Source organism: Mustelus asterias, chromosome 4, assembly GCF_964213995.1.
Source record: "Mustelus asterias chromosome 4, sMusAst1.hap1.1, whole genome shotgun sequence".
NCBI classification, from domain to species: Eukaryota; Metazoa; Chordata; class Chondrichthyes; order Carcharhiniformes; family Triakidae; genus Mustelus; species Mustelus asterias.
Window position 1 is genome coordinate 27,379,342 of NC_135804.1, and position 17,061 is coordinate 27,396,402.

The 17,061-nt window shown below is 40.2% G+C and overlaps 1 protein-coding gene across 3 annotated transcripts in view; it reads left to right on the top strand.

Annotated features, from left to right (window-relative positions):
- Positions 1 to 14,948, top strand: part of spg7 (SPG7 matrix AAA peptidase subunit, paraplegin) — a 55,702-nt gene extending 40,754 nt beyond the window's left edge. For 2 of the 3 annotated variants that reach the window (XM_078210723.1, XM_078210722.1), the window contains 6 exons: positions 437 to 552; positions 1,568 to 1,724; positions 4,521 to 4,684; positions 10,182 to 10,259; positions 12,877 to 13,037; positions 14,548 to 14,948. In XM_078210723.1, coding sequence (XP_078066849.1) covers positions 437 to 552; positions 1,568 to 1,724; positions 4,521 to 4,684; positions 10,182 to 10,259; positions 12,877 to 13,037; positions 14,548 to 14,596 — 725 coding nt within the window. In that variant the 3' untranslated portion in view covers positions 14,597 to 14,948. Of the gene's footprint in view, positions 1 to 436; positions 553 to 1,567; positions 1,725 to 4,520; positions 4,685 to 10,181; positions 10,260 to 12,876 lie in introns of all 3 variants that reach the window. The other variant, XM_078210724.1, reaches the window with a different exon arrangement.
- Positions 14,949 to 17,061: the final 2,113 nt, after the last annotated feature.

Consider the following 17,061-nt stretch of genomic DNA (forward strand, 5'->3'; position numbering starts at 1 on the left):
AAAATGCTTCAGATACCATTTCTTTTGGAAGAAGGAATGTATTGCTGGGAAGACTGAAATCTGAACTTTTTTGTCTTGTTACACAGTACAATCATCTTAAAGGAAAGGTTTTTGGGGTTACGGCAAAGCAGAAGGAAATTGAATTAATTGGACAGCTGTTTTATAGAGCCTGCATAGGCACAGTGGGCTGAATGGGTTCCCTATGTGATGTATGATAGTTCTATGATTCTGTGTTCCCGATATTCAAATGTTCAAATACCTCAGGTTACAGTTCTCAAAGTAGAATACAAAATCTCTTTTTTAGATTGAACAAAATCACTGTACGCTGATTTTTAAATAAATTCCCAAAATGTCAGTATTGTTCAACCTCATGACAATATTTGCTTGTTGGGAAAATTTTTCTTTGTTTTGTTAACAATTTCCTTTATCCCCTCAGGCACTGCCAAGAAAAGTAAAATTCTCTCCAAGGAAGAACAGAGAATAGTAGCTTTCCATGAGTCTGGACATGTTCTTGTGGGTTGGCTTCTGGAGCACACAGAAGCTGTCTTAAAGGTCTAGTATTTTTATATAACTATGTATCTTGTCACGCTCCTTATATATACTATCATACAAATAATACAGTTGGAATCTTAAGTGACTGCTGCTGCTTTTTACAAATATTAAATAGCTTAGACTTATTTTATGCTTCGACTCATTTGAATCAGTTGTGTAATGATTGAGTTATCTATTGTGTAAAATTACTCAGTTTCCTCTGGCCCTTTGATAAGCTGGTTGTTGGGAAGTTCATCAAAGCATCTTATGAACTGTACAACTGTGTGCCTAAAGAGGGGTTGGGGGTGGCTGGGTACGTGTATGCTAAAGCTCCACTATCAAAAAAAAAGTAAGTTAGGGAGCAACCTCATTGAAGTCAACTAACTTACAGATAAGGAAAACTGTTATTTCAAATGTAAGACAATAATATCGGATAGGAGGATTTAAGTATAGAAAATTTTAAACAAAAAACAGGCTAGGGCAGGCAAAAACATTAAGACAGCGAGAATAGCTGGATATTATGATGGAGAAGAGAGGGATGTGCTTTGGTTAAAAAAAAATGAGCTGCTTTCAATATTCAGCTCGTGTTAGCAGGCAGCTGAACTGTGGAAAGTCACTGCATCCAAGTCCAGTCTTGTTTTCACCCGCGTTGGTGTGCAGTTTCCAAGAGAAGCCACAATATTTTCTTCAGGGGCAGGTTTAATTTCCCTTCTTAACCGAGCGATGCTGATGCCTTTCTGGAGACCAGAAATTGAAACTGGGACAAGCAGCCTCAAATTATTTAGGCCTATTAATCCACCAGATGTTTAATGGAGCCAAAAAGCCTTTTGAAAAGCAAATATTTGTTGTGTTTTGAAACAAATGATAAAATAAAGTATGGATCCCCACAATTATTGTGTATTTATGTTTAGAAAATTTTACTGAACCACTAATAGGATTTCATTTGTTTTACATCGATGATTCTCAACCATCGATTTTAACTTTCTAAAATCACTGGGGTGAACTGTAAATATTTTTTGATCGTTTTACCTTGCAGGTCTCCATAGCACCACGAACAAATGCAGCACTAGGATTTGCACAGATCCTACCACGAGAGCAGCATCTCTTTACCAAAGAACAGCTTTTTGAACGCATGTGTATGGCTCTAGGAGGCCGTGTTGCAGAAGCTATCACCTTTAATAAAGTCACAACAGGTATAATTTGAACAATTCCAAATGTAAGAATACTTGTATGCTTTCTCCTCATCTATTAGGGCTGACTTCGGTTCGATTCCCGACTTGGGTCACTGTCTGTGTGGAGTTTGCACAATCTCCTCGTGTCTGCGTGGGTTTCCACCGGGTGCTCCGGTTTCCTCCCACAGTCCAAAGATGTGCGGGTTAGGTTGATTGGCCATGCTAAAAATTGCCCCTTGGTGTCCTGAGATGCGTAGATTAGAGGGATTAGCGGGTAAAATAGGGATATGGGGGTAGGGCCTGGGTGGGATTGTGGTCAGTGCAGACTCGATGGGCCAAATGGCCTCCTCCTGCACTGTAGGGTTTCTATGATTCTGTGACATTTTGTATGGCATTTATTCAACATCAGCCTGCTCCACCTCACTTGGAGGGCTGGGGGGCAAATGGGGGCAGGAAAGGTGTACATCTCTTTAGGTACCTTTATAGTTTTTTTCTATACACACATTTGGCTGAGAGGATGCAAGACTTCTTTCCAGCCCTCTACTGAAGTCAATTAAACTGGCTGCTGGAAGGCAGGAAACCAAGATGACTTTCCTCCCTACCCTATCAGTCATTGCAACATCCAACTCTCCTATAATATGCTTAATTTGTGATCCTGCATTCCACTGCTGCAGATATGATTTGATGCTTCATTCTGCTGCACTGCCATTTGGTGGTTTCTTAAGGTCAGTAAATTTAATAAATATGTATTTAGTTTTAAATCTTGCCAATTTTGTCCCCATCTCTTGGAGAACATCATAACCAAAGTTTACGCCTAGCCTCATCGTGTGCACTTATAGCTGGATAATGTTCAGGAGCAAGAGCCCTGGCCATATTTTCACACTATTAATGAAGGGCTCTGAGGTCTATTGCAGCACCTCTACCATCATCCTGATTGAGATCTGCAGGTTCAACATGAGGGATCTGTATTCTTATAATTCATTTCATGTCCTCAGGATAGAGCAAATCAAATAGTGTTGCAATGTTAGCTCCTGTTATTATGTAGGTTGCTGGTTTGCATATAGCAAGGTGCACAAACAGCAAGTAAGATGAATGAATAATCTGTTTCTGGTTGTGATAGTTGAAAGATAAATGTGGGGAAATACACCAGGAGAAAACCACTGCTCTTCAAATAATACCAGGGGATCTTTTACATTCATCTGAAAAGGGAAGATTCACATCTGTCTCAAAGATGGCACTGTCAACAAAGCAGCCCTCCCTCAGTTTAGCACTAAACTTTTAATTTAAGTTATTTTTACATTCTGGTTGCCACGTTGCAGTAAAGACATAATTGTTCTGGAGAGAGTACAGAGAAGATTTACAAGAATGCCGCCAGGGCTTGAAAATTGCAGCTGTGAGGAAAGATTTCATAAGCTAGCGTTGTTTTCCTTTGAACAGAGCAGGTTGAGGGATGACTCAATTGAAGTGTACAAGATTACGAGGGGCTTAGCTAGAGTAGATTGGAAAACCCTGTTTCCCTTAGCAGAGAGGTAAATTTCCAGCGTGTAGATTTAAGGTGATTTGTAGAAGGATTAGAGGAGACATGAGAAAAAACTTCTTCACTTGAAGGGTGGTGGATATCTGGAATTCACTGCCTGGTTTTGCGGTGGAGGCAGAAACCCTCAACTCGTACCAAGACCTGCATCTGAAGTGCTGTGACCTTCAAAACTAGAGACCAGGTGCTGGAAGGTGGAATTAAAATGGGCGGCTAGCTTATCTCTTTTTTGGCTGCTGCAGATGGGCTGAATGGCCTCTTTCTGTGAGGTAACTTTTCTATGATTCTGTGTGCTCTAGTTCTTAATCAGAGGTGAGTGTGGTACCACTGAGCCAAGGTGATATCCCCAAATGCATCTTGAAGACCTCTGATCTTCCTCAGACTTTGCTACTCCCTGAATGAGCTCCGAGTCTTCAGCAGAATCATCAATTGAAATATTTAAACATGTATATTTTTATACCTATTTAAAAATTGCTTTGGTTATCTTTTTAAAAGAGCAGCTTGAATATGAGGGGGATAGGGCAATGGGTTACAGCAATGGAATTTCTGCCCCAGCGGGCTGTGGAGGCTCAGTCATTGAGTATGTTTAAGACTGAGATCAATATATTTCTAAACATTAAAAACCTTTTTGAGGGGTCATAGTTTTAGGGTGAGAGACAGGAGATTCAGAGGGGATTTAAGGAAAAAGGTTTTCATTGAGTGGTGAGAATCTGGAATGCGCTGCCTGGGAAGGTAGTGGAAGCCAGAAACATTACGACCATTAAATAGTATTTGGATGAGCACTTGAAACAATATAACATTCAGGGATATGGAACAAGTGCTGGAAAATGGGATTAGTGCGACTTTAGTGGTAGTTATTGTCAGTGCAGACTCAATGGACTGAAGGGCCTTTTCTGTGCTATACAACTCTATGACTGACTCGAGGGATATGGGGATAGTGCACAAAAATGGTGTTGTAGTAGAAGGTCAGCCATGATCTTATTGAATGACAATGGGCTTGAAGGGCTGAATGACCTACTCCTATTTCTTATTTTCTTAGAAGGATGTGTCATACAATGCCACTAGTGTTATAATGTTTTGTTTGGGAGAGTTTTTTGTGCTCAGCAAGTGTGGAAATGTTTTGGTAATTGTTCATTGGAGAAGCTCTTTACATTTCTGGAGATGACATGATTTACCTCTATTTGTATCCTGAAAAATTCGCTGAATATCTTTGGAAGCCAAATTCAGAGCATGTATCAGAGTACATATTCCTGGATTGAAGTGGAACAATTTTTAATACTCAGGTGCTCAGGATGACTTGCGAAAGGTTACGAGAGTGGCTTATTCCATGGTGAAATCCTATGGAATGGTTGAAACAATTGGACACATTTCATTCCCTGATGCAGAGGAAACGGGGGTAATTGGTCGACGACCCTTCAGCCAAGGACTCCAGGAGCACATGGATCATGTATGTTTTACAGTGATGTACGATCACCAAAGTTTATCTTTACCACATCTCTATGGATGAATGTATGACAGTGGCAAGAAGAGGTGAAATGAGAGAAAATAAGTAACTGCAGTGAAGTATTGCAAATGTTTTGCTAGAAATGTACATAAGGAAAGGCGTGGTTATCTCCTCATGTAGCTTATTTTTTGAAAGCCAAAAGTTCTTTGTAGTAGGGTTATTTTTATATTTAACACCATATTTGTATGAATAATTGTGGTTCAGATTAACTTTCCCTTGCAAATTAACTCTGGTTCAGGTTCATTTTCCTACTGTCCCTTCTCCAACCTCCATTTCTTCTCCAAAGTCTTTGAACGTGATGTTGCCTCCCAAATCCTTTCCCATCTTCCTGGACCTCCATGCTTGACACCCTCGAATCAGGTTTCCTTCCCTGCCATAGTACCAAAATGGCGAGGCATCCGATGTTACTATGACAAAGTTAAACTTCCCCATCTCATCCTTTCAACCTGTTTACAGCCTTTGACATGGTTGACCACCCCATCCTCATCCAACATCTCTCCACTTTCATTGAGTTGGGTGGGTCCGCTCGCCTATGGTTCCATTTTTGTCTATCTAATCATAGTCAGAAAATCACTTCTTTTGACTTCTCTTCCTGCTCCTGTGCTTTTACCCCATGTGTCTCCCAAGAATCTATCCTATGTCCTGTCTATTTCTCATCCACTTGCTGTTGCTGAGTGACATGATCCAACGGCAAAGCATTAATTTTTACATGTATGCTGATGACATTCAGCTCTACCTCACCACCATCTCACTCTACTCCTCCACTATTGCTATATTATCAGCCTGCTCATTCAACATCCAGTACTGGATGAGCATGAATTTCCTTCAATTACATATTAGGAAGACTGAAGCCAATATTTTTGGTCCCCACACCAAACTCTGTTGTCCAGCTACCAATCCATTTCTCTCCCTGGCAACAGTCTGAGATTAAGTCTGTTCTTGATGTCATATTTGACCCCAAGAGGAGCTTTCAATCTCATACTTGTGCCATTATTAAGGCTGCCTATTTTTAGCACTCTAGCATTGCCTGTCGTTGCCCCGTCTAAGTTCATCTGCTGCTTAAACTTTCACTGCTACCTTTGTTACCTGTAGACTCGATTATTACAATGCACACCTGGCTGAACTCCTACGTTTGACCCACTGTAAACTTTCTGTCATCCAAAAATACTGCTGCCTGAATCTTGACTCTTAAGAAATCCCATTTCCTTCTGTGCTCACTGGCCATAATTGGTTCCAGGTCAAGTAATGTCTTGACTTGAAAATTCTCATTCTTGATTTCAGAACACCCCATAGCCTCACACCTCCCTATCTCTGTAATCTCCTTCAATCCCACAATCCTCCCAAGATACCTGTGCTCCTCTAATTCTGGTTAATAGTGCATGTCAAATTTTAATTACTCCACCATTGGTGACCCATATATTTTGTTGACTAGGCCCCAAGCTCTGGAATTAACTCCCTGTACACCTCTGTCTCCTCTTTGTCTCTACCTTGTTTTCCTCCCTTTAAGTCACTTCTACTTTGAACAAGCTTTTGGTAATCTGACCTAATATCATAGAATCATAGAAACCCTACAGTGCAGAAAGAGACCATTCGGCCCATCGAGTCTGCACCGACCACAATCCCACCCAGGCCCTACCCCCACATCCCTACATATTTACCCACTAATCCCTCTAACCTATGCATCTCAGGACACTAAGGGCAATTTTTAGCATGGCCAATCAACCTAACCCGCACATCTTTGGACTGTGGGAGGAAACCGGAGCACCCGGAGGAAACCCACGCAGACACGAGGAGAATGTGCAAACTCCACACAGACAGTGACCCAAGCCGGGAATCGAACCCAGGTCCCTGGAGCTGTGAAGCAGCAGTGCTAACCACTGTGCTACCGTGCCGCCCCAATATCTCCTTATGTGGCTTGGTGTCATACTTTTTCACCTCTGCCACTGAAGGTGAAGGTAAGGTTTTTTGCTCCTGTTTATTAGTCTGATTGTTTGCAAAAGAATACATCTCAAAAACAATTGGATGGATTTCAATAAAACTTGGCACACAGATAGAAATGGCCCAAGAAATTATTAGTTTCTGGCAAAGATCTGGATCCTGAAATTTTTTTAAAGGATCTGTTGACATTGGAAGATGGGGCAAATTGACTTACTTTTAGAATCTTGTGGGTTCTTTAATTTAGGATGTTGTGGATTGTCTCAGCTGCTGTGGTGGAATTTATAACAGCTGCTAAAAGGTGAGCAGAGTTTTCAAAGCAGGTTGTTGGTCTAAATATGGCCTGCAGTCTCCTTATTAAGATAGAAACTCTTAACAACGACATTTATTTTTTCAGTTCTGTAGATATAGAGCATGGGAACCAGGCAGGGAAAATAACATAAGAAAAGTATGATCATGACTGATCTTGGGCTTCAACTCCAAGTCCCTGCTTGATCTCTATATCCTTTGATTTCCTGGGACACCAAAAATCTGTCTGCCCCTCCTTGAAATATATTCAATTATGGTGCATCCTTAACCCTCTTGGGTTGGGAATTCTAGAGAGTCACAAGCCTTTGTGAAGAAATTTATTTTCATCATAGTCTAAATTGATTGGACCTTTATTCTAAACCTGTGCCTCTTTTTCTAGATACTCCATTCAGGGGAAAATAAATCTCAGTAACCACCCTGTCAAGCCCCTTCATAATCTTGTATATTTGAATGAGATCGCTGCTCAATCTTCTAAACTCCAGAGAAAATAAACCCAATTTATCAGCCTCTCAGCATGGGACAACTCTCATTCTAGGGACCAATCTAGTAATACCTCACCAGATCTCCTCCAATGCAAATATCCTTTCTTAGATATGGAGACCGATATTATACACAATAGTCCAGGCATAATCTCATCAAAAGATTCCTTTATTCCTGCACATCCTTCCCCTGGCAATAAAGGCCAGCCTGCCAATTTCTTTCCTAATTGCTTGCTGTACCTGCATGCTAATTTTTTGTGTTCATTGTAAGAGTATACCCAAGTGTGTCTGAACATCACCCCCACCCCCGAGCCACCACTAGTCCAGTATGGTCAAAGCCAGGAGGAGTCTCAGCCAGGAAAATCTTTGCCAGTAAAAAGATGGGAAACGAGACTTGGGTCTGAGCTGCCATTTAATCTTGTGCCAGTCCAGCAATCCAGATTCTGCTGCTAGACACATGATGGCTTCACGAGGTTTGGAAACTATCTGTTTTCAAATCTCTCCCTGACCTGCTCTCTCCACTCGCCACCCCCCCACTGGCATCTGTGAGAGACAGTGGGAATTTACCCTTGGAGCTTTAGGTGAGGTCAGTTGAAATCTCCTACGTTTCTTTTGATAGCAGATTCTGGAAAGGCAAAGTCTGCCACAATTCCTGTCCACAGCTGTTTTTACTATTTGCATCAATCATCACCTTTCTTGTCATGATTGATGTTGAGGGCTTTCATGTCTCTTTTGACAGCATTCTTGAAACAGCTTTGGGCATCTTGCTGATCTCTTGGCACAGGCTACCTCCCTGTGCCACCATATCCTCGGGGATGCGGCCATTTTCCGTCCCGTGCATATGCCAAGCCAGCGAAGCCTCCTTTGCTTTATTAGTGTTAACATGCTTGGCATGTTTGCCCTAGAAAGGACTTTGTCTTTCCATGTATGGTCAAAGCTGCATCGCAGACACGAAGATGGAACCTCTCTTCATGGCAGGTGGAAGTTGTCCAACACTTCACTGCCATGCAGCGCTGCGCTGAGGATAGAGGCCTTGTAGATGTGCATCTTGAAACTGCGGCTCAGTTTGTTGTTTCTCCATGCATGTTTTTTTTTAGTCAGCTACAGTAGGTGGCTGTTTTTCCAATGCATGTGCTCAATTCTTCATCAAGAGGCAGGTTATCTGTCAGCATGGATCCAAGTTAGCAGAATTTGCCTACTGCTTCCAGTGGTGTGTTGAGTCTGATAACAGGCAGAGGCACAACAACCTGTCCCATAACTACAGTTTTCTTAACAGACTTGATGAGAGAGAAAATGACACAAGCATTGGACAGATGATCCACGAGGCTTTGGAGCTGGTCTTATGCCTGGGCAATGAGGGCAACATACAGAAGTTCTCCAGTCAGGACATGCCACATTTTTGTTTTGGTTTTCAGTCTTAATAGGTTGGGGAGTTTCCCATCTGATCGTTGGTCGAGGTACAGTCCTTCATATTAGAAGCAGTTCAGAGAATGTTCACTTGACTGCTTCCTGGGATGAACGAGTTATCTTGTGAGGAAAGGTTGAGCCTATATCCATTGGAGTTTAGAAGAACAAGAGGCAATCTTATTGAAACATTCATGATGCTGAGGGGAATTGACAGGGTGAATGCTGAGAAGAGGTTTCCCCTTGTGGAGGAGTCTAAAACTAGGGAAGATTGTCTAAAAATTAAGGCTCTCCCCTTTAAGACTGAGATCTTTTTGTCTGAGTGTCACTCATCTATGGAATTCTCTTCTCCAGAAAGAAGTGGGGGCAGGGTCACTGAGTATGTTCAAGGCTGAGCTAGATAGATTTTTGATCAGTAAGAGAGTCAAAGATAATGGGAGCAGACAGGAACTGGAGTTAAGGCCATAATCTAATCAGACATGATCTTATTGAATGGCGGAGCAGGTTCAAGGGGCCGAATAGCCTACTCCAGCTCCTAACTCTCTTGTGTTGGTTCAGGGAAAGCACAGGTCAGAGAAAAAGATACAAAACTGAGTAGAGGCTAAGGTGCAACCTTGTTTCACCTCATTCTTGATCTGACACCTGCCATAGGTAAAACCTCCAAATGGAATGGTGCTCATGTAAAGACCATGTGACATTGTGAAGCTTGGGAGGACAGCCAATTTTCTCTAATATTCAGTAGAGCCCTGTCCTGCTTATCATGTTAAAGAGCCCCACCACTAACATCTCTGTAATCTCCCCCAGTCCCATAATCCTCTGAAGATATCTTTGCCTATCTAATCTGGTCTCTTGAGCATCTCCATTTTTAGTTGCTGCACCATTGGTTTCTCTGCCTTCAGCTGTGTAAGTCCCAAGCTATAGAATTCCCTTCCAAAATCTCTATACCTCTCTTTTGTCATTTAAGATGCTCCTTGAAGTCTACCTCTTTAACCAAGCAGTTGGCCATCTGCCCTAATGTCACCTGAGAGGTTGGGTGTCACATTTTGCTAGAAATGCCTCGATTAAGTGGGAAAGAGGTGTGTGTGTGATGCAATTTACAAATTTCTGTGTTGATAATATTTGGTTGATACTCCTATTTTAGATTTTTAAGTCGATCTTACCAGTAACATTGTGGTGGTAAACTGACGAGATGAGCGGAGTAGGTGTTTCATTGTGAAATTAGTTTGCATCACTATCATAACTTCAGTTAATAAATGTGCCTATTGATTGTCTTTTAATAATGCATGCAGTCTTTCACTGATTTTCTTCTATAGGAAGTCAAATTGTTGGTGGCTAACGCTTACAGACAGACAGAGAAGCTCCTACTGGATAACCGGGACAAACTCCTTGCAGTAAGTTACTTCTGTCTGAACAAAGAAGAAGGAATATTCTTCTCTCTCTCTCTCACTAGCGTGCACCTGCCTCTTGCACCTGTTCTTGCTCTTTCACACACCCGCTCTCACTCTCACACACATGCGCTCTTTCTCTTTCACATGGATGCATTCTCTCTCTGGCACATGCTCTCTCACATGGATTTGCACACTCGCTTGCACACTCGCATACACACTCATACGAGGAACAGAAGATTTTCATTTGTACATGTCAGCAAAATTAACCTGATGGCAACACAACATTTTGAGTTTCCTGATCTGAAAATGACAAATTAGATTCATGTATTCAGGTTATTCATCACTTTTTGTATTTGTTCAGGGAATATGGGTGTCACTTGGTGGCGTTTCAAGTTAATTGTAGTAGTAGCTGGCATGCGGGATGCTTAAGCTCAATATTTGGTTGAACTACAAATTACATTGAATTGTTAAATGTTTTTAGGCCATGATTGTCAATCCATATATTTAATATTACCCAGCTAAAGATGTACTTGGGGAACATCTTTTTAGTCGTACTCTTTGGTACGAGAACAGAAATTGCAAATCCCAGCAAGTTACTCTTATTAAGATAAATCTGAAGACTTAAAAACAAAAAGTGATAATTCTAAATTCCACTTACTGTTCCTGTGGGGTATTGCTTAGACTAAAAAGTTTGTTCTCACGCACATCTGGCCATCACAGAGAATAGTACTTTTTAAAAAAATACCTGGAATTAAATTTCTTAAAGCATTATGTATAGAAAACGCAATCAGGTGTAATCTGGGTGTAATGCTATGTTGTAAACTTGTTCAGATAAAATAAGATCTCAGATAAATGCTACGGGGAGTGGAGAAGTGAAATCAATCGGATCCTTTCTGCAAAGCATCTTCTTAATTATCTGTTTTAATCATCCAGGTGCAGTTTTTGAAGTCCTTTTAGATCTCAGAAAAAAGAGAACACCTGGGTCTAAAATGCAGCTTCAAAAGCTACACCTGAAAGGAAAACTTGGCCCATTTTCAATATTGGAAAAAGAATGTTGAATTTTATTTATTTTTCCTCAAATGTATACTGGGTTGGCGGTGCCTGGGTTATCCCACACAACCACCTACATCGGATTGCTGGAAATGTCAATTAAAAAAGCAGATCCTAAAGTGTACTAACGCACTAACTATTTTGGGTAGTGCAAGCAGCTGCTCACACCAAGTGTAATTACCTGTCTTTAAGTCCTTCCAGGCAGACCCAAGTGACAAGCAAGTGATAAAGCTTACTGAAACTCGAGCTGCGTCTACAGTATCTGCTGCAGTGGTGAAACTGAGCAGACAGCTGCATTGTTCAGCCCCTTTCAACTCTCCATGGCTGAATAAGGCAAAAATCCTCCAGCTCGTATGGAGCTATCCATCTTGCATAGCTTGCCTGCAGCCAGGAATATTTTTCACAATGGGAAATAGTCACAATATAGAAGCTCAGAATTCGTCTCCTGATTGACAACAGCAAATTCTATTTGGGAAGAGACTGCCTCCAAATAGCTGCTTCGTGACTGTTTGGAGGAGAATCACAACTGAGAAAGAATGTGTGGCGAGAGATTTGAACTCGAGTCCAGAGTTGACAGTATTTAAGCAAGAACGTGAAGTTTGAATTTCTGAAGCTGTCAAAATTCAAACCAGATACATCAGCCATTGAATATATAGCAGGAAAATCATATTTGCATGAATGCGCACACTTTAGTTGAGGGACGGTATTGAGAGGAGATAATTCTTCTAGTCCTCCCATAAACTTGAGTTCATCATAACTCTGCTCGTATGTCATTGTTTGTGGCAAGTCCCATTTATCCAATGTTCTCTGACCTATATTGGCAACAGGTCAACCAATGCCTCAATTTTAAAATTCTCGTTCTTGTTTTCAAACCGCCCCATAACTTCAACCTTCCCTATCTCTGTAATCTCTTCAATCCCCACAGCCCTCCAAGGTTTATAAGTTTGTTTATTTATTTATTAGTCACAAGTAAGGCTTACATCAACACTGCAATTAAATTACTGTAAAATTCCCCTAGTCACTATACTCCGGCGCCTGTTTGGGTCAGTGCACCTAACCAGCATGTCTTCCAGACTGTGGGAGGAAACCGGAGCACCCGGAGGAAACCCACACAGACAGTGACCCAAGCCAGGAATCGAACCGGGTCCTTGGGGCTGTGAGGCAACAGTGCTAACCACTGAGTCACCGTGCCGCCATCTAATTTGAATCTCTTGAATATCCTGGTTTTAATTGTTGCATCTTTGGTGGCCTTGCCTTCAGTTGCCTCAATCCAAAGTGCTGGAATTCCCTCCTTTAAGTATCAATGGGTCAATTGGCAGCTCTGTGATATTTTCACTCACTTAATGCCCTTGCATGAGAATGGTGAATCAAGGTCAGTTTTAACTGTTTAGAAGAAACTTATCTAATTCAAACTTTTATTCTGGTGTGTTGTTTGAAATCCTACCAGTAAAATTGCATATCATGTGTCATTTAATCTTAGCTTTTGAACCTAGGCATGGAATTTGAATTGTGACTTTTCTAAAGAAAAATGATAATCTTCCAGCTTGAATTCTCTAATTTTAAATTTTAGCTTGCAAATGCACTCGTGGAGAAAGAAGTTCTAAATTACGATGACATTGAAGTGCTTATCGGTGCTCCACCTTTTGGCCCAAAGAAAATGATACCACCCCAGAGCTGGATTGAAGCTGAGAAAGACAAACAGGATACAGGGGAGAATGGACCTCCATCAAGGCATGTACAAGATGATGAACGAAACCTGAATCCAGTTTAAAATGGCAAATGCTGTTGTCTTGTAAAATGAAGGAGGGACATTTAGGAATTTTGATAGAGCTGGGATTGCAAGAACCAAGACACAATTGATTAAATTATAATTTGATTGGCATTAACTACCGATGGACATCTCGGTTTAATCTAATGAAATAGAAAATGCTGCTGTGTACCATTTTGGATAGGCACGTTAATAGGTAATTAATGCTGATTTACAGAAAATAATTTCCATGTTCTTCAATGCAACAGATTGTGCTTTTATTAAAATAGCGTTTTTGTTTATCAAAGTATTTTAATATGCAGCAACAAAATTTGCCCAGCTAAAAATAATACTGTGGCACAATATTGAGGATTCTAGTCTAGTTTTGCACAATATTTTATCATATGATGTTTAGAGTTAAAGCTTAGGGATTGAAGGTTGATTACATAAGAATTTTTTGGTCTTATGCTTTGAATATAACCTTAAAAGCAAAAGTCTAAAGCTTTTGTTTCCTCTCCCAATTTTCTTCCCATCTTTGAAGTGCTGACTCATGCTGGGGTATCATTCCACAAATATCTGCAGTTCATTTTATAGCTCCACCAAATTGCCTTTCTTCTCCTTTAGTAATTACCAACAAGGATCACTAGATAACAAGCCAAATTGGGGAAACCTGTCCAGTTTCCTTTCCAAGTCGGATGCACAGATGCCAATTCAATACTTCACATGCTATCCTGATTTAAATTGCCCAATTCTGCATGAGATTGGGGATCAAGTTTGGGAACTCTCAGATCCCTACAGCTTATTAACTCCGATCAATGGACTTATGAACCAGACCAACTGGGGACCTGAGAATGTTATATTAAAAGATTCAGATGATGCTGAATCTGTAATTTCCTGGAAAGCACTTTTAGAGAGGCTGTTTCCAGTAGTGTAACTATATCAATGATTTATCCTTTTGTAAATAAATGGGATCTGCAAACTTATTTAAACAAAAATATGATTTTCACACAATTCGAGTGAAACAACTTGAAGTATTGCTGTGTCAGTTTTCTTTTTGATAGTGGACCTTGCCTTATCCAAAATCTTTATGTTCACTTTTCAGCATTAATAGAAATTAGGATTGAAACTGGGTAGAAGTTAGGAAAAGGGAATCTTGGTTGTTCTCATCTGACTTTTTGTTTTCCACTCTTTTTTGTGTCATGGGCCGCTTAGCCCAAAGTTGTAATCTCTCTGCTGTCCTGTATCAGCAGCTAGCTCAATACATGAAATATTGAAGACATAAAACCCTGTTCTGTATGTTTCACTGCCATGTCACATTGTGCAAACAGGGGAATCAGTATTGAGGGGATAAACAGTGATGTAGTTTAATTACATGAGCTTTTCATTATTTAAAATTTGAAGTTCTTTGCAATTCATGGAAGAGTCAATTATAGCAGATGTTGCAAATGTATTTAAAGCGGCTTTTCAGTAATGCTTTTGTTTTCTTTCATTCAGGAACAAGTTTCCATGTTTTTCTGGACTAGGATATGGATTTGTATGTTAGTTACTCCCTCAGTAAAAGAATGATGAATAAAGTTACATTGAAAACCATCTGTTATGATTTAAAAAAAAGTCAGTGCTTAGTCTTCAAATACATTTATCTGGAAATGTATTCAGATGTATTAGTGTGAATATTTGTACAGTATGATAAACAATTTAAACGTTGTCATGTAAAATATGTGCTTCCATTCTGACTGTGCACTGAAGATTGTTAAATTATCTGAGACTGGGTTTCCACATTTACCAAAATACTGTTCAAAACACATGATTCATATATTGGATAACCTTAATGCCCTTAAATTATTTTTTCAACAGAGTACTGCAAATGACTTAAATCATTAAATTGTTTAAAACCATCTAAGATATATTGAATTACTGCTGCATTGTGCTTTTTGTTTAAATAACACCTTTCACCTGTGTGATAGCCCTAGATTAACGCCACAAGAATAAACAAACAGGCATGAAATTATCAAAAAGTGACAAGAAAGCACTTTCTTCAGATGGCGTTAAACTGAGATCCTGTCTGTGCCCTAAGATGGACTTAAAAATCCCCAAAGTACTATTTGAAAAAGAGTAAAGCAGTTCCCTGTAGTCTGGCTAATATTTATCCCTCAATGAACATTACAACAGCAAATTACGTGGATGTTTATCTCGTCATTTTTAGGACCCTGCTGAGCCAAAGCAAACTACTGTGTTTCCCTATAACTGCAACAATACTCAAAAATACTCCATTGACTCTAAATTACTTAGGGATGCCCCGACGTTGTGAAACCTTTTAATACAAATCATTGTCCGTCATTTTATGTTTATTCACTACCTCATGCTTGCAAAATATGTTGGGAGTTACACACTGTCATCTGGGTAAAATATCTTGTCCTGGGTAGGAATTCACTTTACATACCAGGTTCCTAAGTTCATTCATGGCCTGCACTAAGTCCACTCTCAGATCAACAGATCAAGCAGTATTTGCGCAGAAAGGAAAGCAGAATTAATATTTTCAGTCTTCGAAAGGTTATAGACTTGAAATGTTAACCCTGTATTCCTCTCTGCAAAAAAACTCCCTGATCTACTTTCAGAATATAATTTTTAGTTCAGATTTCCAGTATGATTATATTTTGCTTTTTGCCGAACTTACCTCCCTAGGGTATGAAAGGAAAATAATCTTCAACTCCTATTTGCTCTTCAGTGACTGAAAATAAAATGATGTGTGGTTGAGGAACAGGTAGCAGAGTTGTGGTTGACCTCCAGTTTCTGGAGGGTTGCATAGGAACATAGGAGTAGACTGTTTGAGCCTGCTCTGCCTTTCGATAAGATCATGGCAGATCTAGTTGTGTTCTCAATTCCACTTTTCTGTCTGCCATCTCCCCCCCCCCCCCCCACCCCCCCACCCCCCCACCCCCCCACCCCCCCATTAACTCTTGACTGCCTTATCAAAACTCTCAGCCTTGAATAAATTCAATGGTCCAGCCTCCACTGCATTTCTGGGGAAGAGAATGCTACAGATTAATGGATGTTTGAGAGAAAATATTTCTTATCTCCAACTTAAAAGTGAGACCTCACAAGATACAAAAGTCTGAGGTCACGTAACAAACAAATCAAGAACAGCTTCTTCCCTGCTGCCATCTAACCTTTGAATGGACCTACCTCGCATTAAGTTGATCTTTCTCTATGCCCTAGCTATGACTGCAACACTACATTCTGCTTTCCTTCTCTATGAATGGTATGCTTTGTATAGCATGCAAATAACAATACTTTTCATTGTATACTAATACATGTGACAAATCAAATCAAAAATTCTTCAACTAAACTGTCCCCAATTCTATTCTCCCCCATAAGAGGAAACATTCTCTCGACTCTATATAGTCCCATCAGGACCTTACACGTTTCAATAAGATCACCCTTCATTCTCTAAACTCCAATGGAAATGTGGAAAGCCAGCCAAGAGTGAAATGGAATATTCAAGACTGGAGGTAACAAAGGAATGAATGAGGGTTTTAGCAGCAGAAGAACTGAGGGAGGGACAGAGTCGAGCACTGTTATTGAGGTAGAAATATCCAATCTTAGCGATGATGTGGGCATGTGGTTTGCATTAAGGGCAGAAACCTAAGGCAATAGTGGCCTTGATCTTCCCAATATTTAGTTGGATAAAATTTTTGTTCATCCAATGGTGGATGTTGGACGAACAGTCTGAAGTGTTGGCAAGAAATGGTGAGATTTAGAATTGGATGTCATCAACTAGTCTGTTATAAACTACCACTGGATAGACCTAGGCTTTCTACCTTAAAGTAATTGGCTGTAAAGGAAGGGGCTATATAAATAAAAATGTGTTCATCCTTTGTAAAACACTGAAATTACTCGTCATGGTGGGTCGCTGTAGGCTATGTCCTTGTCTCACTTGCCACAACTAGAGAATTCATTGAATAAATAATTTCAGTTTAACCCCAGGAAGATCATCAATTATTTTAAGGT